At 44.7% G+C, this 26,825-nt stretch overlaps 1 protein-coding gene across 2 annotated transcripts; it reads right to left on the reverse strand.

The window, feature by feature from the left end:
- Positions 1 to 2,610: 2,610 nt before the first annotated feature.
- On the reverse strand, positions 2,611 to 24,857 carry BDH2 (3-hydroxybutyrate dehydrogenase 2). Of its 2 annotated transcripts, none has more exons than XM_006126885.4 (10): positions 24,718 to 24,857; positions 20,584 to 20,663; positions 18,419 to 18,497; positions 16,122 to 16,218; positions 15,310 to 15,418; positions 11,856 to 11,916; positions 10,696 to 10,809; positions 6,306 to 6,364; positions 5,401 to 5,493; positions 2,611 to 2,828 (listed from the first exon to the last, which is right to left on the reverse strand). In XM_006126885.4, the coding sequence occupies exons 2-10, from the start codon at positions 20,653 to 20,655 to the stop codon at positions 2,775 to 2,777; spliced, it is 738 nt and encodes a 245-aa protein (XP_006126947.1). In that variant the 5' UTR covers positions 20,656 to 20,663; positions 24,718 to 24,857; the 3' UTR covers positions 2,611 to 2,774. The 2 variants fall into 2 exon arrangements, with proteins under 2 accessions (XP_006126947.1, XP_006126948.1); XM_006126886.4 differs by having other exon boundaries at positions 20,584 to 20,684; positions 24,718 to 24,794.
- Positions 24,858 to 26,825: the final 1,968 nt, after the last annotated feature.

Genomic DNA, 26,825 nt, shown 5'->3' on the forward strand with positions numbered 1-26,825 from the left:
CAGGATAGGATATAAGAGAGGTAGAGACTGCTGTACTGTGGGCAGTAACACATGCAAACCTGTTTTTTGGAAACAGCCATGTCAGTAATGAAACAGTTATACTCTCTGCCTCTAGCTCACTTTGGTTCCAGTACCTAGAGAGCCCTGCACAGATACAAACTTGTATCCACAGTTGCATCTGTATCCACAAAAATGGGCCACATATATCCCTGACTACATCTGTGGATGCAGATACCCACAGATATCAAGTGAATAGCCATGGAGTTGCAGGGTTCTATCAATAACTGTAAGACCATAAGAACAGCCATACTGAGTCAGACTAAAGGTCCATCTAGCCCAGTATCCTGTCTGCTGACAGTGGCCCATGCCAGATGCCCCAGAGGACGTGATCAGCACAGGTAATCATCACATGATCCCTCCCCTGTCATCCATTTCCAGCTTCTGACAAACAGAGGCTAGGGACACCATTCCTACCCATCCTGGCTAATAGCCTCTGATAAATTCATGGAGATTAGGTCTATCTAGTTCTTTTTTTAACCCTCTTGAAGTCCTGGTCTTCACAACCTGGTCTGGCAAGGAATTCTACAGATTGATTGTGCCACATGAAGAAAAACTTCCTTTTGTTTGTTTTAAACGTGCTACCTATTGATTTCATTTGGTGACCCCTAGTTCTTATGTTATGGGAACAAATGAATAACTTTTCCTTATTCACTTTCTCCACACCAGTCATGATTTTATAGACCTCTGTCATATCTCCCCCTTAGTCCCTTCTTTTCTAAAATGAAAAATCCCAGTCTTTTTAATCTCTCTTCATATGGAACCCATTCCAAACTCATCATTTTCATTGCCCTTTTCTGAACCTTTTCCAGTGCAGATATATCTTTTTTGAGATGCAGCAACCACAGCTGTACACAGTATTCACCATGTGGTCATACCATGGTTTTATATAAAGGCACTAAGATAGTCTATGTCCTATTCTCTAGCCCTTTTAAAATGATTCCTAACATTGTTTGATTTTTTGATGCTGCTGCACATTTGATGCTGATGTCCCCAGCTGACCCCAGCTCCGCGTAGCATTTTAAATCGTCAGCGCAGTATAGAGCCCACGATCAGTGGCGGATTCTGAGTCCTATGCTGACCCTAGGCTCCATGCTGCACTTCTGCTTGGAAATGCACAAGAGCCTCTGCTGTGGACTCTTGTACATTTCAAAGCTGGCACCCTGCGTGCAACCTGGAGTTAGTGGGACTTCCTGCTGGCCCTGGGCTGTATGCAGAGTTCCTCATTTCTCCTTTGAAATGTACACGAGCCCCTGCTGGCTGGGGAGCTCTTGTACAGTTCAAAGGAGGAATGTGGAAGTGCCTATTGACTTGTATTCCATCGACTACTTGACTAGTAAATTAACCGTTACTCAACATCCTTAATTCCTATCCTTTGTTTCATGTCTTAACCAGTTATCAATCCATGAGAAGACCTTCCTTCTTATCCCATGACAGCTTACTATACTGAAGAGCCTTTGGTGAGGGACCTTGTCAAATGCTTTCTGGAAATCTAAGTAGACTATATCCACTGGATCCCCTTCTCCACCTGTTTGTTTACCCCCCTCTGTGAACTCTAGTACATTAGACAGACATTATTTCTCTTTACAGAAGCCATGTTGACTTTTCCACAACAAATTATGTTCATCTCTCTGACAATTTTATTCTTTACTATAGCTTCAACTAATGTGTCTGGTACTGAAGTTAGATTTACTGGTCTGTAATTGCCAGGACTACCTCTAGAGCCCTTTTTATGTATTGGCATCACGTTAGCTATCTTCCAGTCATTAGGCACAGAAGTCGATTTAAAGGATAGGTACCAAACCACAGTTTGTACACATATTTGATGTAATTAGTGGAGAAAATGTCTTACTGATGGCAAAATCATACTGAATCTGTGTACTAACATTACAGGACCGTTGTCTCAACACTGCATCAGGTCTACTCCTATTAACTTTTGCCAAATGTAAAGTTTGTCCCACAGTCTTTTAGGCATTTGGAATACATTTACTTTTCCTCTCCAATGTCTCAGGAACTATGAGCTGCTTTCTAGCAGCTGTTAGGACTGTCAAATACATTATTACTGGTGGTGAAGAGGGAAAGGGAACAGATTTAAATCTTTGCAAAGGGAGAGGTGGGGGTCTAGCATCTGATTTACAAGAATTAATATGCCATTGCAAGAAATAACCATCCATTACCTCCAGAGGGACTATGATCAGCATTTCACATAGTTCAGACTTAATTATACACATTTCCACTGACTCTGCTTTGGGTTGCTGTTGTACTGTTCAGGTCCAGTTCAGCAGGCTCAGATGCAGCCTGATTCCTCCATTGCAAAGGAGGAAAATCCTGATGAGGGCTTTCAGTTTCCCAATGATGCAGACACCAAGAGCAAGTGACGCTCACATGTTGTTCTACATATAATGTTGTTGATCCATCTTAAATGTCCAATTGCTCTTCTTCATGTGGCTGAGCTGCCACAGAAAACAAAGTTGAATGAAATGGGCTTTATTGCTAGCATTACACTACTGTGTAAAGTATGCAAGAGAAAAACCAGACAATGGAGTTCAGAAATAGAGGTATCGCATGTCTGTGCTATACACTGACTTTTATTTGGCGCTCAATCGTTTTAGTCATTAAAATAGTGCAAACTATGTGAGAGAAATGTCATCTGTTCCTCATGTGCTTTTCCCCATTATACATTTTCCATTGAAAACTTCAGCAGAAAGTTTCGCAAATCACAAGCTCCAGCCTCCATCAATGATAAGTTGATTGCCCGTCATGTAGGCAGACTGAAATCATAAGAGGAAGATTAACCAGCATTTATTACTAATAAACAGAGAAAAATGCAAACAATTATTGAGGTTCATTTAACAAAAGCATTTCTTCTATTTACAGATAGGATTTAATCTCCACAAATACAATGGGGGCTCCGAACATTTCATAGATGAATAACTTATAAACTAAAGCCATTTAGCTACCTCTGTGGGCTGTGGTTAAGTCACAAATAACCAGCTGGCTTTAGGAATTTTGACTTACAGTGGGTAGGCACAAATGTGTCATGGAGGGACCACACGAATATTCACAAGGCAAAGTTATAACATCAGGACTGCAGCCATATCATTTAGCATTGAGAGATGATTAGTTCTTGTAGTACAAGCAGGGTCTGACCTGGTTAGTAAGTTAGGCCAGGTCTGGCCCATAAGCAGGAATTTCTGTGTGTGGAGGGGGCACTTTTTTGTACATGTGAACTGCAATTTTTCTAAGTATAAAGGAGCTCAAAATAGTCACACGAGGAGTGTGCATAAGAAGGTACTGAAAAGTTTGGGTGGAAACAGTGATTGATAAAATGATTGTTATAACATACTAAACATTTATACAGTAATAAAGATTTTATAGAAATTACCTTCTGGGAGCATGCAGGTAGATGATGGCCCCCTGTTCCCTCGGCCGTCTCTGCCCGCATGGGTAGGCCAGCACTAGGGGTACGTCTCGACTACATGGCTCCGTCAACGGAGCCATGTAGATTTGTTTATTTGGCAAAGGGAAATGAAGCTGTGATTTAAATTTAAATGGCTGCCGCGCTCTGCCGATCAGCTGTTTGTTGGCAGATCAGGGCAGTCTGGACGCTCCCCTGTCGACCTTAAAGCCCTTTGTCGACCTCCCCGGTAAACCTCATCCCACGATGCATAAGGGGGAGGTCGACAAAGGGCTTTCAGGTCGGTGTGGGAGCATCCAGACTGCCCCAATCTGTCGACAAACAGCTGATCATCAGCTGGTCGGCAGAGCGCGGGAGCCATTTAAATTTAAATGAAGCTGCAATTATTTAAGTCGTGGCTTCATTTCCCTTTGCCGATCTGTCTAATCTACATGGGTCCGTCGACGGAGCCATGTAGTGTAGACACAGCCTAGGTGAGTGCAGGTAGGGCTTCCAGCCAGTGGGGCAGGGGTTGGGGCTGCTCCTCGTGGATTGGGGTCACCATTCCCCTGGCCCTGCCATGCTGCCACCAGCCCCACCCATCCATCTGTCCCCACAACACAGAACGCTCCCATCCCCCTAACACAGTGGTTCTCAAACTTTTTGGCCCATGGCCCATCTGGTTCAACACAAGCCTTTCCGTAGACCACCAGTTGCTAATGGAAACTTGCCGTCAATTACATAATTACACCCGAGCCATTTTGTGAGTGCTGTAGTTAGAACAATTTAATGTAACCCATGAGAAAGGAAATATTAACTGAATTTTTTAAACAGACTAAGCACTTTAACTTTCTCATGTTAATTAATAAAACTTCATTTTAATAAAATAAAATATTAATGTATGTCCAATACAAAAGGTTACCATGTTTTCTTTATTGATGGCATGCTGACTTGGGGGGGGGGGGGAGACAATGGGCGGGTGTGTTCGCACTCTTTGCACCCCCCTGCATACAGGCCGGCAGGTCTACATTAGGGGAGAAAGTCAACTTAAGTGCCACAATTCCAGTATGTGACTCGCATGCTGGAGTTGACATACATTAGGTCGAATTTCCATGGCATCCCCGCTGCAGTAGGTTGACGGGGAAAACTCTCCGGTTGACTTCCCTTACTCCTTGTGACCCAGTGGAGTCATTAAGACTGTCCTGACTACCAGCAATTTAATCGGATTTAGTCCTATTTTATATTTACAATGTGTATGTAGCATATTATATCAAATGTGAAGGATGCGTGCTGCTAAATTGGTGTTGGTACTGTTTGTGCTCAGGCTTGGGCAATCAGGCATATGGATAACTTTGCTGGCTCCACTGTATGTCCTGTGTGCCCTTACTATACACTCTGGATGTAGCCTGTCTAGACTGGGGAGGATTTGTGGTTCAGCTATGTTCCTGCATCTTCATTTCACATCATCACTTGGCTTCTGATCTTTGATTGTTTGCAGGATGATTATGGCCGAAAAGCTATAACTATTCTTGGTTGTGTTTATCCTTCATGAGAGATTTAACTGTCTCACCCAACTGTTTTGTTACAGAACATCTGATCCCATCATACCAAAAATGGTGTCACTTGTGGTAGAAACCAAGTAACATTGTGGGGACAGTGGGAAAGGACTCCATAGCTCCCAGCACCTGCAGAACTGTGCAGCATGCAGCCAACATGTTCAGAATGCATGCAGAATCCAGAATGTGGCCCTCGGTAATTAATGACTTAGCCTTCATTGTCACTGCCCAGAAATAACTCACTGTTCATCTTTTGGGCTAGTGTCCAAGTATGTCAGTCTTCTGTTGCTGCAGTAATCGGTCTCCAAGACAGTGTAAGTGCCTACGGAATAGCTTCCATCTACAGAGAAGCCACAGGATGGGGCTAGGTTTTGTTTGCACAGCACTTACTTCATCAGAGGCCAGATACACAAAGAGCTGGGCCACTTCCTCAGCAGTAGCCATCCTTCCAGTTTTCTGTCTAGCCAGAAAGTCTTCCAGTGCCTGCAGATACCAGAACATTCCATGCCTCACCATCACACACTGACATATGTAGACATGATTGTTTTGTGCGTCATAAAAAGCCACGTGGTCAGTGGGCCACAAGCTTATAACATGTTTACTACACAGATAGTACATTTGATGCCCAAAGAAAAACATTGGCAGGGTGATTTTGGATATACCTTCACAGAGATTAAAACAAAACAAACTGTCTAGTCTTGCGCTGGACCCCAAGCTCTATGACACTGTGAGCCCAGGTCAAATGACCCTAGCCAGCCATGGCCACGTTGAGGGTCTTTTATCCCGGTGCAACTGTTCGTGGTCTAAGTTCTGGGGTTGCAAAACACTTCAGTACCCAAGAACCAGAGCTTTAAATTCTAGTAAGGTCGGCTCAGCCATTTCTGTGTTTGCAGCAGACAGAATTTTTTGCAGGGGCCTTACAGATGAGAACCTAAAAATTCATCATCTGTTTGCCAACACATTCCTCACCTTCACTGTGTGTGTTGTTTACTGCACATCAGCTTATTGCTGCCATGTGCCCCAAAATGGCTGGATCAAATTGCTGCTATAGATATAGGACTATAAATCATTCACGAAGGCTTCAGAACAAAAGCCATTGTGGGTTTCTTTAGCATAGTGTCATGGAAGGACCGCAGATGCCATTCTGGGCACCAGGTAAACAAGCTGCCATTGCATAATCACTGCTATAGCTAGCCATCAATGCTGAGATTTAGGCAGACATGCTGTTCTGTTTTCCCCAAATTCTTTAACATAACTGTGCACGTGTACAAATACAAATTAAAAAGCCTGCTTACCTGTTCTGGGTTAGGCCTGGCTTGGATTCTCTCTTGTAGAGATGGAGTGTCAACAGTTCCTAAACAGATGTTCAGAATTTACCACAAATACTCTGTGGTAAAGGACTTTATCACCATTTATATGCTGCCATGGCCATACAGGACTTAACAAAATTGGTATAAAGTTTTCAAAAAGATCTTAATGAATTAGGACTCTAAATCCCATGAATTTTCAATGAGACAGACTCTTAAGTGGTTGAGTTATTTTCTGAAAATGGAACTTAGTAGCTTAAGTCACAGAGATGCTTTTGAAAAGACATTATCCACCATTAATAAAAACCCCAACATCCCTTCCCTGGTGTGCTAACACGTAAATGGAAATGGACAGGTAATGCTGCTTTGTTCCATGCCGCTGAACATTGACAAATTAGAATACAAATCAATAGTTCAGAGATAGATTGTGCCATTCTCTTGGCTTCGGGAGGTAGTGTTGTCATACAACATGGCTTTTTAGTTTCCTATCCCAGGTATCCTTTCATTTTAGTGCAGTGACTAGGAACTAAAGATATAAAATCCCATTTTATTGGGTAGCCAGTTAAATGGGATGTTTAACCAGTTAATTAACAGCAGGGGCGGATGGGGGAAGACTGGAGCTGTTTTAGTCTGGCCCGAGCAGCCCCTGCCTGGGACGTGCCCAGGCCCGCCACAGACTGAGGCTGCTCCAGATGGCCTAGGGCAGACCCTATGGGGCTGGAACACCCCCCCTCCCAGTTGGTAAGGAGCTGCTCTGACCTGTACCGGTTAACCAGAACCGGTAAGCATCACCTGCTTAGGGTGATGCTTACCAGTCAACCTTTTACATCCCTACTAGGCACCTACGTGGAGAAAGATCAGCACAAGAGATGGGGTTTCACTTAGAGCTGAAGGGGTGGACAGGCAAGCACTAGCTTGAGATTAGTTTTTAATTGCAAAGGATTTTGGAGAAGGTCCTTCATTTGTGCAGTATTTTATTTTCCTGCAATGTTGGTGTGAGTAGGAAGAAATGAAATGAAGTGGGGAAAAAAAAAATCAGTGTTGTAATGAAGTAGCCAGGCATTACTTGAAAATCTCTCTAAGGACACCTTCCACCTTTATATTCTAGGCTCATGCTTCATCTTTGTCAGAGGCAACATGTGGCTTGCAGAAGAGGTTGAAAACATGGAAAGTCTTAATTCTGCCTGGTTACAAAAACTTCTACAGCAGCAGAACTATTGTTCTCTCTTGGCATCAGCACAGGGAGGAAGGTAGTTCTGCTGCTGTAAAAGATCTTAATAAGGAGTTTTTGTAACTGGTGCTGCTCAGTTACCTAATTCAGGTGTTGTTTGCTGTGAGGTTGTTACTCAGCTTTAAATGGGTGTCCCACACACACAGAGAGGAAGACATTCCACAAAATTTCCAGGACTTGATTTGGCCAATCAAAAGGGAGAAGCAGTCCTCCAAGATTGCTTCATTGCTCCTGTCTGTTGTTCCTCCCTGCCAAAGAATCATTTTAATGCAGACAAGGCAGGAGGACAAAACACTTTCTTGAATCTGTGCTGGTTTCTTCAGCTGGCTGTAGAGGCAATTAAGACCAATGTAAGGTGCTCCTTCCACATCAGGGACAACTGAACATGCTGCCTCCTCTGGGCTCCTAGACTCCAGGAAGCATGCTATCCGTTTATTCATTGTTAAAAGGTGGTGTTGGTGGGATGCAAAATTCCTCATTTGCAAGGAGTTGTGTAGGTTTTCTGATTTCTCCCCTAGAGTTTCACCCCAAGTACCATATGAATAAACCCCCAAACTCTACAGGAAATGCCAATGAAACCACACAGGTTTTGCCTGTTTTCAAGTTGAAAAGACATTAAGTTTCCCATGGCTGCGGTGGAAATCCCAAACTGGTCCAAGGTCACTCAGAACCGTTCCAATGTTTTACAAGTGGCTTACGAACCTTCATGGACTTATACAAGCCTTGAGCAACTAAAACTGCAAGTGAAGAAAAAAAGAGAAGGAACTGCAGATGTCATTACCAATGAAAGTCAAGTATTTTGTCCGATTTAGCCAGAGTTTGGGATTTGATGAAACCCCACTGCAAATTACTATTAAAATATCATAGAATCATAGAATAATAGGACTGGAAGGGACCTCAAGAGGTCATCGAGTCCAGCCCCCCGCCCTCAAGGCAGGACCAAGCTCCACCTACACCATCCCTGACATATGTATTCATGGCTCTAAATTTGATGCTTAAATATGAAAACCAGGTTAGATTTTGTAGGTGTGCATAGACACACCTGTGGTATGTATTCTTGTGATTGCTGCTGCCATACTGACTTCAATATACTCTGACCTAGCATGCCAGCCGTCCTTCATTGGATTTTATATCACCCAGGAGTAGAATTGCCTCCAGCTTTGTCTCGTGGTAGCAAGCCATCAGGAATGAAGTAGTCATATTCAGCATTCTTAATCAGCTACTGAAAGCACCACTTCCTCCCCCATCTCCTTCTCTAAGCTGCAACTTTCATGTCCAGATAACAACTGGTACAATACAGGCAGTCCCCGACTTACGCAGATCCGACTTATGTCGGATCCGCACTTACGAACGGGGCTTTTCTCACCCCGGAGCTCACGGGCGGCGGGTTGCCACCCGTGTCCTCCAGGGTGAGAAAAGCTGCTCCCAGTCTCCCTGGTCTGCTGGGGGGGTCCAGCAAAGCCGCTGGACCCCGCCAGCAGACCAGGGACACCCGAGCAAAGCTGCCGCCTGGGCTGCTTTGCTCCCGGGCAAACGAGCAAAGCCGCCCAGGCAGCGGCTTTGCTCTGATGTCCCTGGTCTGCTGGGGGGGTCCAGCGGCTTTGCTGGACCCCCCCAGCAGACCAGGGGGACAGGAGCAAAGCCACGGAGCACGCCCGCGGCGGGACAGCCCGGGTGCGCCTGGGCTGTCCCGCTGCAGGCGTGCTCCAAGGCTTTGCTCCCCGTCTCCCTGCAGACCAGGGAGACGGAGAGCAAAGCCGCTGAGCACGCTCGCAGGGGGACAGCCCAGGCGCGCCCGGGCTGTCCTGCTGCGAGCGTGCTCCGCGGCTTCGCTCCTGTCCCCCTGGTCTGCTGGGGGGGGAGGGTGCAGCTAGTGCCCCCCCACAGCAGACCAGGCTTTTCTTGCCTATCTCTAGGGTAGAGCAGCTGGGGGCTGCCGGGTTGATCCCACAGCGCCGCTCCAGACCAACCCGGCAGTACTCCAGCTGCTCTGCCCCAGGCGTCCTGATTCAGCCACTGCTGGTCAGTTTCAGCAGCGGCTGAATCAGGACGCCTGGGGCAGAGCAGCTGGGGTGCTGCTGGGTTGCTCCAGTAGCGCCGAGGAGCCGCGCTACTGGAGCAACCCAGCAGCACCCCAGTTGCTCTGCCCCAGGCGTCCCCAAGTCAGCCGCTGCTGAAACTGACCAGCGGCTGACTACAGGAAGCCCGAGGCAGAGTTGCTCTGCCCCAGGCTTCCTGGAATCAGCCGCTGATCAGTTTCAGCGGCAGCTGACTTGGGGATGCCTGGGTTTCTTAAGTTGAATCTGTATGTAAGTCAGAACTGGCATCCAGATTCAGCCGCGGTTGAAACTGATCAGTTTCAGCAGCGGCTGACGCCAGTTCCGACTTACATACAGATTCAACTTAAGAACAAACCTACAGTCCCTATCTTGTACGTAACCCGGGGACTGCCTGTATAGGGATGTTAAATTTAGATGAATGAACTAATCGAATAGTTGATGGAATTTGTGTCAACTATTTGATTAGTTGATAAGGGTGCTTTTGTCTTTGAAATGTAGCAAAAGCCAGCAGGGCTCTTGCTACATTTTAAAGGTGGGAGCACTGCCAGTTCTCCAATGCACCCCTTCCCTTCTCCCCGACAGAGACAGTGCTGGTGGAATCCTGATTCCCCCAACACCAGCTCCTGCCTCCTTCCTCTGCCCCCCGCCACTGCCTCTGACAAAGGCAGCAAGCGGGAGGGAGAGCAACAAGTTGAGTCACTAGTTGACTATCTGATAATCATACGCTTATTGACTAACCGCTTACCTCCCTAGTACAATACACCCTTGTGATACACTAGGCATACGTAGGAGTGCTTTTATAGGCCACGGAGATTGGAATGCTATACAAAAAGCAGTTCTTCATTTTACATGTCAGGAAATGCCAGAAGGAAGTCTTAAATATGGTTTCTCCCTTGACTGCGGATTGACTTCAGCAGCTGTTTGTGGGTGGTTGGGCTGTTTTCAAATTTTATTTTCTATCAACAACCTCAGACTAAATCTGAAGCATTAAATCAGCCAAGTGGTGTGTACAGCGTGGAGAGAATGCTGAAGACAAACCTGTGTTTTCCATGCCAGCTCCACAGAAATGCTCCAAGAATTTACTTACCAGGACATATGCAGTTGCATCTGATTCCCTGTTCAATGAAGTCGGCCGCTACAGACTTAGTTAGACCAATAACTGCTGCCTTTGAAGTGCTATAGACACATCTGTTCACAACTCCTGAAGGAAGTGGTTAGTGTCAGGGTAACAAAAATAGAATCCCTCTAAAATCAAAGAAAATGGTCACATGCCATAAGGATCAGCTTTTGGGCGCTAGAATTTTCTGGACGGCATCTTCTTGAACAGAGCATGAATGACAATCTGCCTAGTGTGACGATTGCTACACAACAGCATCTGCATGAGTGTACCTCGAGAACCTGGACACAGCAGTACACCAACCAAAAGCACAGATGGAAAATACCTACAGCACTAGCCTAAGATGTTTATTTTTAAAATTGCATAAAGATTTATAAAGGGAAACTGTCCACCCCTCAAATGCAAAACTCTTGTGGGGTAGCCCTTGTGCAGATGGGACTAACGAAGCAGTGAAAAGCCAGAAAAAGTACTGGCATGGTACTACTAAATGAGGCAATTCATCTCATCAATCAGCATTGCTTGGGTAACACTCTTCCCTCCATTGTGCATATTCATTATATGATCTGTAATTACATGACCACATACTCCTCCCCCTCCCCCCACACAGTACCCTTGTATCATTCATGGCACAGTGCTCACTGGATGGGCAGCTATTCCACATTCCTTTAATCCCCATCTTTCCAACCCATGGCCCCATGCCTTATTTACTGTGTATCATGCACACCTGCACTGACCACAGAATTCGTCATTTCTTTGGGGGCTTTTCTATGGTGCTCCCATTTCAGCAACTTAGTTCTTCACAAGGATTAATATTTCTTTTCACAAAACCCAGGGAGGTGGTATCACACCGCTTTTACATATGAGGAACTAAAGCACAGAAACTAAAGCCAAGCTGTCTAAAATGCCACTTAAGTTTTGGGTGCCCAGTTGGAGATGCCTAGGGCCTGGTTTTTCAGAGTACTTATGCAAGAAGGGGTCAAAAGAAGGCTGCACTTGTGCATTACTGCTCAAATTGGCACTTGCAAAATTGACCCTGTAGAATAATAATTTGTCGGTTCAGAACCTTGGACGTGACCTAGGGATATCGCAGGCATGTACAGGACAAAACAATCCTCTAAGAAGTCTGTTACCTTTAATGCTGGATGCCACAGAAGACATGTTGATAATGTTTCCAGATTTCTGTGTGAGCATCTGCAAAAAAAACCCACAACCGCCATGAAGTCATTCAAACCAAAGTTATTCTGCCATGTCAGGATCGGTTATGCCACCCTTCTTCACAGTAAGTGATATTTTATTCCACAACAAGATAGCATGACTTGTGGTTCCAAATATTATCCCAAAGTGCAGTCTCTCTTCTTGTTTCACAGCTTTGAATTAGTAACCCAGCCAGTAAGGATGTTACACTGTGAGATCTCATATTCAACAATAAACCTACTTACTTTTTACTATATACTGATGTTGCACCTACCTGTAAACAATTAAACTTCAGAACTCTCCTTTGAGCGAGGCTTGTGTTTTAGAGATGAAGTAGTAAAAGACCAGTGACTGCAAAAATCATACACAAAAATCCATGCCAGAGCTAGAAACAGCGCCCACTTTCTCTGACTCCCAATTAGCACTACAGATTCCTGAAAAATTCTCTGCCAATTAGAGAGGGGGAAATGCTGTACAGTTACTGACACAGCTGTACCCTTCTTACAACTAAAATGGCTCAGGGCAATTAGTAGCTACAACATAGAGATCTGCACAATGAGGCTGTGTCTACACTGGGCCACTTATTCCGGAAAAGCAGCCGCTTTTCCGGAATAACTTGCCAGCTGTCTACACTGGCCGCTTGCTTTTCCAGAAAAGCACTGACTTCCTACTGTAAAATTGTCAGTGTTTTTCCAGAAAAACTATGCTGCTCCCGTTCGGGCAAAAGTCCTTTTCCAGAAAAACTGTTCCGGAAAAGGGCCAGTGTAGACAGCACAGTAGTCTTTTCCGCAAAAAAGCCCCGATCGTGAAAATGACGATCGGGGCTTTTTTGCGGAAAAGCGTGTCTACATTGGCCATGGACGCTTTTCCGGAAAAAGTGCTTATAACGGAAAACTGTTCCGTTTTTAAGCATTTCCGGAAAAGGGTGCCAGTTTAGACATAGCCTGAATGTTTATTTCTCCTGTGGAATAGCTTTGATAGAAGCTGTGATCCAATTGGAAGAAGAGGCAGTTTTCTCCTAAATACACATGTGGGACAATAAAAGATTCTTAGGTCACCAGATTCACTCAGGTAAGGGCCCATTCAAAAGTTGATATAAAAGAATAAAAACTGAAGTGAAATGTTTCAATACATGGACCAAGATTTTAAATGAGAGGAAGGATAGTCTTATATAAAGCACTGGACAGAGAGCTGGGACTAATTTCTGGTTCTGCCACAAACTTACCATGGAACCTTGGGCAAGTCATTTAATCTGTGTCTTTTACCCATTCTATAGAAAAGGGGATGACCATAAAGCCTTTTTCCTGCCCTTTATCTATTTAGACACTTTGGGATAAGAATGGTCTCTTATTACTTGTATGTTCAAAGCAAAATGAAGACCCAATCTTGCATGTTCAATGCCTAGCAAAATGAAGACCCAATCTTGTTTTGGGCCTGTAGGTGCTTGACTATAACTTGTTACAGTCATCAATCATAATGCAGTTATACTTGAAACAAAATACACCACTTCCTCCTCCTCCATGGACCAGAAACGAGTTTTGGATGGTGATCCAGGTTGCGTACAACCCTTTCCAATGGCTTAAGGGCTATTTTCAGAAGCTCCACTGTTTTCTCTGAAGAGGCAGGAAGTTAGTGAGTCCTGTGGGACTGATACCGGCTCCAGTCCCCACTTTCCAGGAACAGGGCTATATGTGTTTTTTAAAAATGAGGGATGAAGCTGGGGACACAGAAAACACTCCAGCTGCTTGCTTGGCTCCCAGATTTATCACCTACCCAACTGATAGGAAAGATGATTAATAATTTGCTGCGATTATTCCTATTCCAGTTTGCAGGATGGGGAAGAGGAAGGCAAGAGAAACTGATCATTCCTGGTTCTGCTCATCAGTGGGTAGCTATTTACTTCTTTACTAACACATTTAATACAGTTGTTTCCATTTGCAACATTTGATTTATACGCTACTGTACACTATAAATCCACATACACATAGCAAGGCACGTGCTTCTCAGCCAACACACTTGCACACACCCTTCAAACATGTTCTGTCTATACCATGTACTTCAGCATATTCAAGGGTGGGTGTATTCATTGCCAAATATACCTGGCAGTGAGCTATTACTTGTATAATCGTAGAGTACTCTAACCACTGCCCTCTGATTCACTGCTGTCTGTGTAACTTCCCTGCCAAGTACCCAACACAGCCATGTCTCCCAAGCTCCTCAGCCCAACCACCCACTGTCTTCTCAATTCCCTGCTCCCCCATGAGCTGTTGCCTCTGTTAGGCAGTGTGGGGGGGGGTGGGGAAAGGCCAGGTGGAAGCTGGCTCCCTGTGTGTCGGCTCCCATGGAGCTGCTTGCCCCCCTGCGCTACTGCTTCTTTGAAAGCTGGCTTCCCGTGAGCACTGGCTCCTGCCTGCCCCCTTCCCCCATATAAGCATGTAACGGCTAAAATTTCAAGCAGTTACACATTTACACAAAACACACATTAGTTAACATCCCTGCATCAGACATACAGTATTTCATCTTCATCTGGAACCAAGAGGACTATGAGCCAACCTTATTCCTCATTAATGAGTTGTACAAATGATAGGTATAAGTCATTAGTCATCAAGCTATGATACAATTGCTCAGGTAAGTTGTTTGTTTAATGGGATGAGTGTTCCCTTATATAGTGTGGTGTTCAATAACATAGATAATTACACTGATAGCTTCCTGCCATGAGTGTGGGGGAGAAATCATCATCACATCCCAATCTTCACAAATATTTTAGTAGCGATGGTGTAGCCCTTATCTGCGTGCATGTTGTAGAGTATTGCTTTACCATGTGTACTCTTATTGTGCTGCACCTGAATGATTGTAAATACTAATTGTAGAGTGGAAACCAGGGCTACTCAACTTTGGAAGCCCTGGGGGTCACAATGATTATTACAGCATGTGCCGAGGGCCACAACATAAGTGTGGTTGCAAATATATGCAAATAGCTCCTTGCATACGGATGGGCATGAATACAAAGCACTATCCACAACGCCCTGGTGCTCCTGGAACCTCTTCCCTGGGGGCTAGAAACACCAACACCTTGTACCCTTCAGTTCCAGCCAGTCTATCCGCTTGTGTCTTTCAATTCTCACCCCTCTTGGGAAATGCCTCGCCGTTGTGGAGCATGTTCCCAGTGGAGGCCACATTCAAAGGATCCCACCCACAGGCCACGTGTTGAGCCCGATGTAAACCCAAACCACAAACAAATGGGCCACAGGCCACATGCAGCCCACGGGTTGCATGTTAAGTAGCTCCAGTGTAAACCCTTTCCCCCTCCACACACACACACACACACACACACACACACACACACACACACACACACACTACTAAAGAGCATCGTTGACAGAGCCTGACCTTTGGAAGGAATGTCTTGATCATTAGATACATGCTGCGAATGTTGACGTTCATGGAAAAGTCCCAGTCTGTCTCCTCACACTCCAGAATGGTTCCATGATGGACAAAACTGGATGAAGTGCACAAAAAGCAACGGATCATTTCCTGTGCCTTTTATGAATAAATTATTTTTTTCCTCCCACTCCTTTGTAATAACTACTCCTCCAATCAAGAAAGGTTGGACCACACTCTCCTCAGAGATTATAATGCAAAGTTCAGCTTGCACAAGTTTCCTGGGAGTAGTATGTGCAGTCCAAGATAGTCACAGTAAGCCACCATATAGCTAGATAAAGAGTTAATAATAAGCAGAACTAGTCATAAAAAGCATGTCCCTGAAATGATCCCTTTCCTCCTCCATCACAATTGGTCAAAAATTGATAGTTGAAAAAATTTCAGTGAGCACTAGCATGAAGTTATTTTTGTGAAGATTTATCTTTTTCAAGTTAAAAACAATTTATTATGTACGCTCTACAGTTCTGGAGAACATAATGGCTTTATCACACATCCTGAGGTGAGGATGAAGGGTTCCTGAAAGAAATCTCTGGAAGCTCAAGTCCTCTCTTGGCGGAACAGGATCACACAATCCCCCACCCGGCTCTGCCACTAGCGGTGAGAAGGGAATATCGTCTCCATAGCCATTGAATCTATGGCTTGTCTACTTGGCTTACTCTCAACAAGGCCATTGTGATGGGATACGCATATAATCCAATGAAGAACCATTGGGGAACAAATGCTGGAAGGAGAAAGGTGGTTAAACAATGGGTTCTAGTTACCCTGCAACATTGCAGAGGACGTCAATCTTTTCTATCTCCTTGGCCAGATTTTCTATTTGTTCCTTGTTGGTGACATCCAGCACCCGTGTTTGAATGCCTATAAAGCAAAAATAGTTTTATTTTGCTTTGGTTTGATTTTTAGAGGTGCAGCGCACCAGTCGTTCCCACCAATGTCTGTGGGAATTCCCGGGGTGAATATTTAACTGTAACATGTATTCCCTTGAGTAACATGGCCATTTACCACTCCCCCTCCTCCCAAAAACCCTACACAGTTTGGCTAAATTGTCCTAATCCTGAAGTACTTTTACAACAGCAGGGAGTGCTATTGAAGAGCCAAGAAGGGAGTTAGAAAAGACCATTGATTTTATTGAGAGAGAAGAGCCACCACCCAAGCAGGTGCACTGGTGTCTTCCCAAAAGCGGAGTTAATTCCAACACACTCCTGTTCACAGAAACTCCACCCACCAAAGCACCCATCACCCTCCTGAATTACAGCCATTGCATCATCCCACAAGCGCCCATTGGCCTGCGCTCATCACAGCTTGGCTACCTAGTAATCAGTACCATGAGATGATGATGGAGGTCACACAAACAACAGATCACAGCACATGCAATATTTTATTTGTAACCAAGGGGATGACTCACCAGCCTTGTGCAACTCATTAGTGAGGAATAAGTGACTTGCGTAAGCCATTAGTCACCTTGTTACCTGGATGGGGTGATGTCATAACTACACAAGATGGGATAGCAGGAAGTACACACATCTGAGGCTAGGTCTACACCATCGCCATTTTTTGGAAAAAAAGCTATGCAAATTGCACTCCGCAATTTGCGTAGCTTTTTCCGATTGCTTTTCCCAAAGAGGCTTTTCTGCCATTTGGTCTAGACAGGGCCAAATGGCAGAAAAGCCTCCTCTTTTGGAGGAGCCCTTATTCCTTGTAGAACGAGGTGTACAGGACTCCTCGAAAGAGCACATTTGCTCTTCTGCAAAAAAGCGGAAGAGCAAATGCGTTCCCTGGATGCGGCGGAGTTTTTCCAAGATACTTTTGTATCCCGGAAATACCTGCCAGTCTAGATGTACCCTGATTGCCACCGTTTAAGGCATGCACATAGTGTGGGAATATTGGCTAGTTGGAAAATGTACATGAGGTGACCCTGGTGTCTTCACAGAATTAGCCTATTCTAGTCATAATTCTTAACAAAAAAAAAAAAAATGTGTATTTTGGAAAAAAATTATCAAGCCATCTTCAGAAATGTTTGAAAAGGTTGTCTAGAACCCCTTCTGTGTGATTTACGTTTACCTCTCGCATGCACAGGCAAACACAGTTGATTTCAAAATGGAGTTTGATGGGACTCCTTTCTAAACACTTTGCAGTAGCCCTCCTGAGACAGTTACCTTAAAGTGGAAAGCATAGGGTGCCATCTACTGGCAGAAATGAAAACAGCAAAAAGAAATGAACTAAAATTCACAGCCGATCTCCACATTCTTCTAGGACATGGGCTCCCAAACTGGGGGGCATGAAGAAATTCTGGGGTGTGTGTGTGCGAGGCAACCCCCCTCCCCAATCAAGTTTTGCTGCCCCGGTCAGTTCTATTTTTTTTCCTCCGCAAGTTTTGCTGCTATTTGGCGGGGGGGGGGGGGGGGGGGGGTGTTGTCTAACTGAAGAACAATGATGAGAGTGCGAGACCTTGAGTAGTTGATACACACCAGGAGTATATTATCAGCAGGGAGAGAATTTAGACCTGAGAATTTATACACAGATCATAGAGGGTGATTTAGTATAATTCATATTTAAAAGATACATCAATTCACAATAGTAAACAACTGATGCCATTAATGCCTTAATTGGTCAAGATGAAATGCAGAGGACTACATTTGATTCTTGTGTTGCTAATGAAGTGAGTTCTATAGCTCAAAAGATAGAAGTCCGTGTTTTTAGCACAAACATCCTAAGGCTCAAGTCCCATGACTGCAATAAGAGGTAGTTAAATCTGTCAGTCAGCCCAATGGCCTGGACATGTCAGTGAAATGGGAGCAGTTAACAGAAAACAGATGCATGGAGTTACTCCATGTACCTTGCGTATCTTTCCCGAAATGACGTTTTCATGGAATGCTACCACTCAGACACCTTGGCTCCATATTCTACGGCAGCAGAGAAAAAGACCAGATGCCAACATGGAGTACCTATTATTACAGTTTCCACCGCCTTTAGAATTCTGCATTAGCCAGAGATGAAATTTCTACAAGCATGTTACAAAATACAAGGGTTGGACTCAGGTCTGTTGTAAAGCCATTACCATAATACTCCTCCAGTTCTTGCAGCTTGGATTTATTGATGTCTGTAGCAATGACCTTTGCTCCTTCTTTTGCAAAAGCCTTAACACAAGCAAAAGGAACTATTAACATTTAGATATATTAGGTTTTACCAGTAATAAGGGCTGCCTTCTTGGACTGAAACAGCTATTCTCTTGCTTTTCTGTCTGTGCATAAACAAATTATGTGCATCAATATTTGGCTATTTCACCATGCTGCTAGCTAGGAAACTTATGTTTATCCCCAAAGCCAGGAGGCTGTAACAAACTCAATACTTGACCCAGTTGAAGGAACAGGTATACACAAGAGTGAGACTGTTATATTATCTTTATCAAGAGCAGCACCTGTACTAGCCAGTATGTTACAAATTTGTAGGATTTGGTCCTAAACTGGTGAAAATCAATGCAGCACTAGAGACTTCAGTGGAACAATGCCAATTTTCAACAGGTGGGAATCTGGCCCACAGTTTATAGAAGAGGAGTGCTTTTGTATAGTGCTTCACATCCAAATCATTGAAGAATGCACTACTTAAGGAAGCAACTTTAATTAATGGTTCTGCTTACTACCTCTGACAGAATCAGGTAGCTGTTCCTGACAGATGCCCTTTGTACAAGAGAAGTGAAAGGCATTCACCTGTGCGTAACTGAGGTTCTTCAAGATGAATGTCCCACTCCAGGGACACACCAAAGCCTGGAGTGGAGCACTCACAGGGACACCCTGATAATCACCCATGTCTATCCAGAGAAAGCTACTTGTTCTACTCATCACGACTTGTTGACAAGTGACTGCTATGCAACAGACTCATCTGTTCATCAGAGGTGGCTTGAAGTCTGAAGCTTTCAGAGACAGACTACCCGTACGTAATAAGTAGTAATACAATTTCTGAAAGTACCTGTCTTCAGACTTGCCACCCCAATCTGCAGCTTGTTGTATATTGACAAAGCAAATTCATTAGGAAAAGAAGCTGCTTTGGAAATTAGGCATTCCAAGTAACAGGTTATTTTAATGCAAGCGACAGGATTAGCAGTCCTCAGCATCAAAAGCGTGTTATGTAAACAACTGCCTGGCAAAGCCTGTGAAAAATCAAAGTTTGTGACAATTAGGTGGCTTTCATTGAATGTATTTTGCTAGTCCCCATCAATAGTCTACCACAGTTGAGGCCACCTGGGGAGAGTAAAGCAGAGAAAAATAGCAGAAATTGGGGCGGGGGGGGGGAAATCAGAAGTGTTTTTCATTCTGCTTTTCAGAATGACTCAGACTTGTTTTCCCAGTTCTCCACTTAATTTTTGTTAAACATGGAAAAAAATCCAAATTGTGACCAAACTGAGCAATGAAAAATTATTACGACAAGAAGCTAAGAACAGACTGAATCTTTAATTTTAAAATTAGCCAAAACAAAATATATTCAAAGCTTTAGGCTTTTTCCAGGGGGGGAAAAAAAAAATCTTAAAAAAAAAAAAAATCAAGGCCAAATTTCAAAGAAGATCTGAAATTTTTTATATGATGTTTTTGTGAACAGCTTGGCATCTGCACATTCCCTTCATCTCCCACAGATCAAATGACATTCAGAGCACGTTGAGATTGAATTGCTTTAATTAACAAGGTCACAACGGCCACCATATTCCACCCGGCTCTGTTGCCACATGGATCTGCCTCGAGAGAGAATCTACTAATCGTCTGACCTCGAGTCTGGCACAACATGAAACCTTGGGACATAAGCTTCTCAAAACAAAGCAGCAGAGCTGTTTGAAGAAAGTCACCCAGGACTTAGCCACCTTCCAGAGAAGCAGAAGCTCTCTTCGAAGTCAAAAGCATTTCATAGCGAGCTGCCAACACCAGCCAATCCAGCTATGAAGTTCTCCTTCATAGGCTATTTATAGAGCACCAAGGAATTTTGACAGTGTGACGCTTGAATGCATTTGACAGTGTGACACATTAATGCATTTTTCGAGAATGGAAGCAAAGCTCTCGTGGTGTAGCAAGAACATCATTTCATGTGCTTTTCATGGAAGAGTTGAAGGAGTTCACTCTGATTTAATTTCCAATTTGATAATGAAACAGTTCAGTACAGGTATCTGAGCTAAATCAAAATAGCAAAGCTAGAGAGGAGCTAAGAAGGGAAAAAGAATAATGAAGCTTTTAGACTTACTAGAGCAGCTGCTCTTCCAATTCCTTGTGCTGCTGCCGACAGCAGTATTACCTTCCCGTCAAGCCGACCCATGCTGCACTCTGCAGGGATTCAAACAAGTTCTGTGACATTTCGCAAAAGGAAAAGGAGTTAACCTGAGCTCCAGGGAGTTGGGAACAGATGCTTTCTATAATCCAACAGGTGACTCAGAGCATTTGCCACTCAAGAGAACTGGAGAGTGCCTTGTTCTTCTCCCAAGCTAATGATGCATCCATTTTGTACATTGGGATTATAAAATGAGAGGCTTTAAAACCAAAGCTTTCAACAACAGGACTTGCCTTATTCCTATAGGCCAATCAGAGACTCCAGTGTCCTTCCGCAAAGTGTGACATCAGCAAAATGCACAATAGGCTACCAAACTGAGCAACTGAACACTGTACAGCAAATATAGACATCACATTGGATGTGTGGTTAGGCTGAGCTGCGGATGGTTTCTCAAGAGACCAAGGGAACAGATTAGAGTTGAAAACAGAAGGAGAATTATTATGCTAGACCTTCTGACCATCTTAGCCATTTTAGAAGTGTCCCTTCAACAAAGGGAAGATACAGTATGTCACTCATTAATATCATCATCAATCATCAGGAGAAGTTCAGGCTGGAATTTGCAAAGATGACCAAGAGATTTGGATGCCCAGCATCCATTAGAATTGAAAACAGTAAGTCCTCATTTAATACGATAGATGCGTTTCTGAAAATGTTCGTGCTAAGTGAAACGTGCTATGTGGAGTCAATTTTCCCATTAAAAATAATGGAAAAGGTGGGGGTTGCGTTTCAGGTGGTGGTAGCAAAGTCAGCTTTTTGTTGGTGTTGGGTAGTCAACGTCAACATTAGCTATCTAGCAACACAAGATATCTAGCAACACAAGTCACTGCGGTTCATTAAAACACAAAGATAAACACGTGCATGAGCGGAGGAGCGCTGTGACCATGTGTATTCATCCGCTCATGAGTTTTACTACCGTTTTCACCAACTTATACCACTGCACAAAGTAGTCCACCATTTGATTATTTTCGTGTTATTTCAGGGACGGTCGTGTTATTAGAAAAATGTTCCCTTAAAAAAAATCGTGCTATTGCGAAAATGTGTTAAGTGGGCATGTGTTAAATGAGTAATTACTGTAGGCAAATAGGCATCTAGATCCCATTGGTAGCTTTGACCGGCTCCACCTTCAAATGGACATGAATAATATATACTTTTGAGAAGTGAGGTGAAGCGAGTCTGTACGCCTGGATTTTAGATCGGGTAAGCCCACTTATGACCTGCCAGTATGGGTAGAACATGCGTGCGTGCAAGCTCCCCGATATCCTGGGAAGATTTGCAGGCCTGGCAATGCTTACCAGTTGGTAGCTTTCATAAGTTCCAAGATTCCAAGGCCGGAAGGGACCACTGTGACTAGCTAGCCTGGGCTCTAGTAGAACACAGACCATAGATAGACCTTCTCCCAGAAGGATTCCTGGCACATAGGCTGAGTGAAGAGGGTCTGTCTACCGAGGTGTAATGTGATAGCCTACGAAAATATAATCAATTCCAGCACTTCAGGGAAAGTTCTAGATATTAACGGGCAGAAAACTATTAATTTTAGTGAGAATCCAAAAACGAGAGAACCCTGATTTCTACTCATCTTCCAGAGCTCCCATTTGGTGCTCTAGGCTGAGAAAGCTCTTCCGTGCCCTCCTCAGGACTCTTCCAACTCTAGGATTCTGTGATTCTGCCAGTACATATTACAAGCAGCAGCGTCCAGGCTTATTTAAGCAGAGCTGTACATCCCCAGTCCGTGCTGAGGTCATAAAAAGAGCCTCATGGAAGGTGGGGGGGGGGGGGGGGGGGGAAACCATTCCCTACTGCCTCAACCTGACTGTTGCCAGTCAACAATTTTGTCGCTCAATCCAGCAACGTTTTCAGTCTGTTAGAGATTTTTCATGGTTTGCCTCAGTAAGTTCCTGTGACTTTTAATCAGATCTGGTGACGTTTGCTACATTTAGCCACAGAACTGCTAAACTGGCCACACAGGGGGGATTATTGGAGGCCTAGGGCATGAGGATGTTGGGACAAAGGGCTGGGGTATACTGGTTGTCAGGGGAGAACAAGTGGTTTTCTAATTGTTGGGGAAGAGTGTGATCAGGGAGTCAGAAGAGTGGGAACAAAACAGGGCCTGGACAGCAGGCCCATGTGCTCTGTGTGTAGAGGTTGGAGAGTCCCTGCTCCCTTGCAGGGAGGAAGGTGTGTAGGGGAGGGGAGAGAGAGGGAAAACAAAAATAAGACACCCCACCTCCCTAGGAGAGAGGGAGAACGAAAGGTAAATAGGGACCAGGGGAGGGAGGGGGAAAAAAAGACCCCTGGTGGCTGGAGAGGTTGGGGGAGGGGCATGCCATATGGGACCCCCCCCAAATCCCTCTTCAGCCCTCACCTCTCCCATTCCCTGAACTCCTCCACCACATCCACAAAGCCCTGCCCTGAGTCCTGCAGCCCCAACAGCCAGCTTTCTGTCCTGAAGGACCCAGGCAATGCCGGGTAAGTCTGCTAGTATTGAATATTATGGAATACAGTACACGATGCAGGTCTTCCGTCTTATGCTTTCTTAATCAGTATTTCTAAGATCTTGTATTTTAAATGTACTGTTAAGCCTTCATTAATTAATTATTCCAGATTACTACATATTGAACTCACTAATAGACATTTTAAAGCAGTCACAGAGGTTTATGCGTCTGAAAAATCTATCCAAGTTTTTTTTTTTTTTTAAAAACAGATGTTATTTTATCATCATATTTGGCATCAAACTAATGGAATATTTTGAATGTGGATTTTAAACTAAGGTCCTGTAGACTAACCTGTTCTGAGTAAATATGACCATAAAGCACCACAGTTTATCAGTCAATTCAGAAACTGACAGTATATACCTGGGGGTTAGCAAATGCCTGTTAAATAGCTTCATTACCACTTGAATGGCTTTTCCACTTGTAAGATACTAGATCCCCCTCCTATTCACCAGGCGCAGCAGCCAGCTGGGGGAGCCCGCAGAATAGGGATAGGAAGAGGCAGCAATTTGGGCATTCGGTCCCAGGGGAGGCAGAGCCTCCCTTTCTATACACAGCACCCATGGCAGCAGTATGAGAAGGTAGTTTCCCTCCCACAGGGTCTGGCCCATCATTTCTCCTTCCAGAGCGGGCAGATGAGGACTGGCCTGGGCACTCGGTTCCCGAGAGACAAGGGTTCAGGAGTCAGACCACTGATCCAGCTCTTCTAAAACAGGACCAGATGCTGCTCTGGAGTGTCAAGCACAACCTCTAGCTCCCCCCCCCCCCCCCCCCCCCCCCCCCGCCGCCTACCCCCCGCCCATCACTGCATTCCCATTTGGGTTAAAAAAGGATTTGGCTAATGCACAGAGCTCAACTCACATGAGCAATGAAGGGTGCAGCCCCCTCCAGTAATGTGATAACATGGCAGACTAGATGCTCATTAGGAACTGAACTGGCAGTATCCAGTCATTTCATTTTTTGATTTAGGCCAGTTTTTATAGCACATCTCCTGCTATAAAGGGTTAATGCACAACATACTGCCCCACCTATTGCCAACCCACAGGCACCAGGTTTGGTGAGGAGAGGCAAGAGCAACCTGATTCAGGAGAGGCAAGAGCAACCTGGGAGTTAGCTGAGGGCCCTGGTCCATCCCACTTCACCCTGGAGAAGAGGTGAGGATGGAGGGGTCAGAGCAGGGGTGAGTCGCTTGCTGCTATCAGCTCCAGACCCTCCCGACCCCGCTACTGTTCCAGGTCGCTTTGGTCCCCACAGCTTCTGAAGCACAAGGCCCCTCAAAGTGGGAGTGCAGGACAATTGTCCCAGTCCATCCTATGAACAGCTGGCTCTAAAAATATAGACTCAAACATGGGTGGAGCCAGGCCCCACATTCCTGAATATTGGTGGAACCATGGGCCCACAACTCACCACCCATGTTCCAATCACTAGGGAAATGAGAACACACAAGTGTATAAATGCACTAGCTTGTTTCTCAGACTCTTACTCATAACTTTCCTGACTGTTTTTCCAAATGAAACTAACAGGATGAAAGATACAGCATTGAGTAAAAAAAGTCACCCACCTCAGGATTTCCAGCAACACCTTTCAGGACTTACAGACCTGACCGAGTGCTGTACAGGGGAAAAGTACAATTTTTCGGACTGCATGCTGGGTGTTGTAGTTCAGCTGGTAAATTGCTTTTCAAGACAACGCTATTCTCTGATGAAAAGTTGCAATACTGCCATCTAGTGAGGCTTGAGGTATAGAAACACTTATTAGCACTCGAGAAGCTTGTCAACATCGCCTGAAAGTTACTCTAAACAAACAAGCCAACCCCTCAAAACAAAACCACAAAAAAAAAAAAAAAAAAAAAAAAATCAAATCAAACTAAACATAAATGAATTTATTTTCCCACAACAGTTTATATGGACTATCCATCAGTCACCACAAGTTCAAGGAACAAAGAATACACAATACATATGCAACAACATTTTGCTGACAGAGCAACAAAATGAGATAGAGGATGCCTCACGGATTCCCAGAGAGCTAGCAGACAGCGTGATAAGTCCTGCTAGAATGGCTAAGGCAGGACAGTGGGTGTTTCAGGAGTTTGTGAAGGAATTGGTCCAACTACAGCAGTAAATACAGAATCTGACAAGCCCTCCAATGGGGAAAGATGTGAGGGAGGGAAGGGTGGTGCTGGGACTCTATGGATTGGGCTCTGAAGCGGATCCCAAAGGGTTCTTGCTCATCTTCAAAAGATTTGTGACTGGTGCAGGCTGGGTTAAAGGATTAAGGGCCCTATGGTTAGCCCCTTATGTGTCAGAAGCCCAAGCTGCTAACATGTCACTGAGCAAGGAGCAGGCCCAAAAGTACAGCACGTTAAAGGCTGCCATATTGGACCAGACAGGCTTAGTTGGTGAAAGGTACCAGCAGAAGTTTAAGAGACTTACCTTTGCCCTGTAACAGTTTATGCAGTCTTCTAAATGTATCACTAAGGCCAGGTGAGGAGACACCACCAGAGACAGAGGCTGTGGTAAAACAGGGGAATACAATAAAAGTGGATTTTCAAAGTAAGGTGGCTTGCCTGACAAATGGGAGAAGAGTAAAAAAGGTTGAACTCCTCAAGCAGTCAAATCCATGAGCATGAGGCAGAAGAGGAAAGCCACTTGGGCTGAGTGGGATACAACCCATCAGTGTGGGGGGAAAGGCCACAGTAAGCAGGTTTGCTCATACATGGAATTAACTAGGAAAATACTGTGGGTGGACTGTGGTGATAGGGAGCACTGAGGGAAAACACAGTTTATGTAAGGGTGGGCCAACAACCACATGGGAGGGTTACGGATTCAGTAGCCAGTGGTTGTTTTGGGATGCAGAGCCTCTGGAGCTGGCAAAAAAGTCTTCCCTGCAGCAGACTATGAGGGGCTCTCTCCTCCTTGTGAATGGTTATGCTGCTGGTTGAGCCGTCACACATGGGTGCCCATGCTGGCATTTCCTAACACTTCAGCTGGCAACCTCAGCAATGACCTTTTTAGGTGTAATTTCCTGTTTGTTTTTTAAAGCAAATTGACAAAACAAATGCCAGCATGTGACATGACTGGTCAAAGGCATTAGAACTTGTAGATCCACCACATGAAGCCCTTTTGCTATTTGGGCTAATGGAGTAATTGGTAACAGTAATAAGCTGTCATCCTCTATGTGGACCAGCACTGGAGGCAAGGGTGGGTGGGAGGGAGAGAGAGAATTTACCAGAAGGATTCAGGGCCATTTATGGGTGTAGCAAAACCAGCAAGACTTAAGCATGCCGGTTCCATTCCAGACTCTAGAGTGGAGTATGCATGTGATAGCGTGTACAGATTCTTTTTTGATCCTGTACTCTTCCCTGCTCTGGCTTCTCATCCCAGGCTTGCTCTCATTTAGCCAGTTCCAATCTCAATTCCTCAGGCTTCTCATCCCAGTCCCAGACTCCTTGTACACTCATCTCCTTCATCTCACTCCATTGTTTCCAACTGTGCGCCCTGTAGTAAGATGAAGGCATAAAACATAAGCCAATGTAGACCAGGCTGGTCTAAGGTCTAGCTAACAACACACACAAAACCTGGCTAACAAAAAGCAAAGCTAAGCTGTGAGCAAGAGGCAGGCTCCTGCTCACAGAACTTGGCATGAACAGGGCTGAGAGTGCAAAACACT

This window comes from Pelodiscus sinensis, chromosome 5, assembly GCF_049634645.1.
Source record: "Pelodiscus sinensis isolate JC-2024 chromosome 5, ASM4963464v1, whole genome shotgun sequence".
In the NCBI taxonomy this organism is placed as follows: Eukaryota; Metazoa; Chordata; order Testudines; family Trionychidae; genus Pelodiscus; species Pelodiscus sinensis.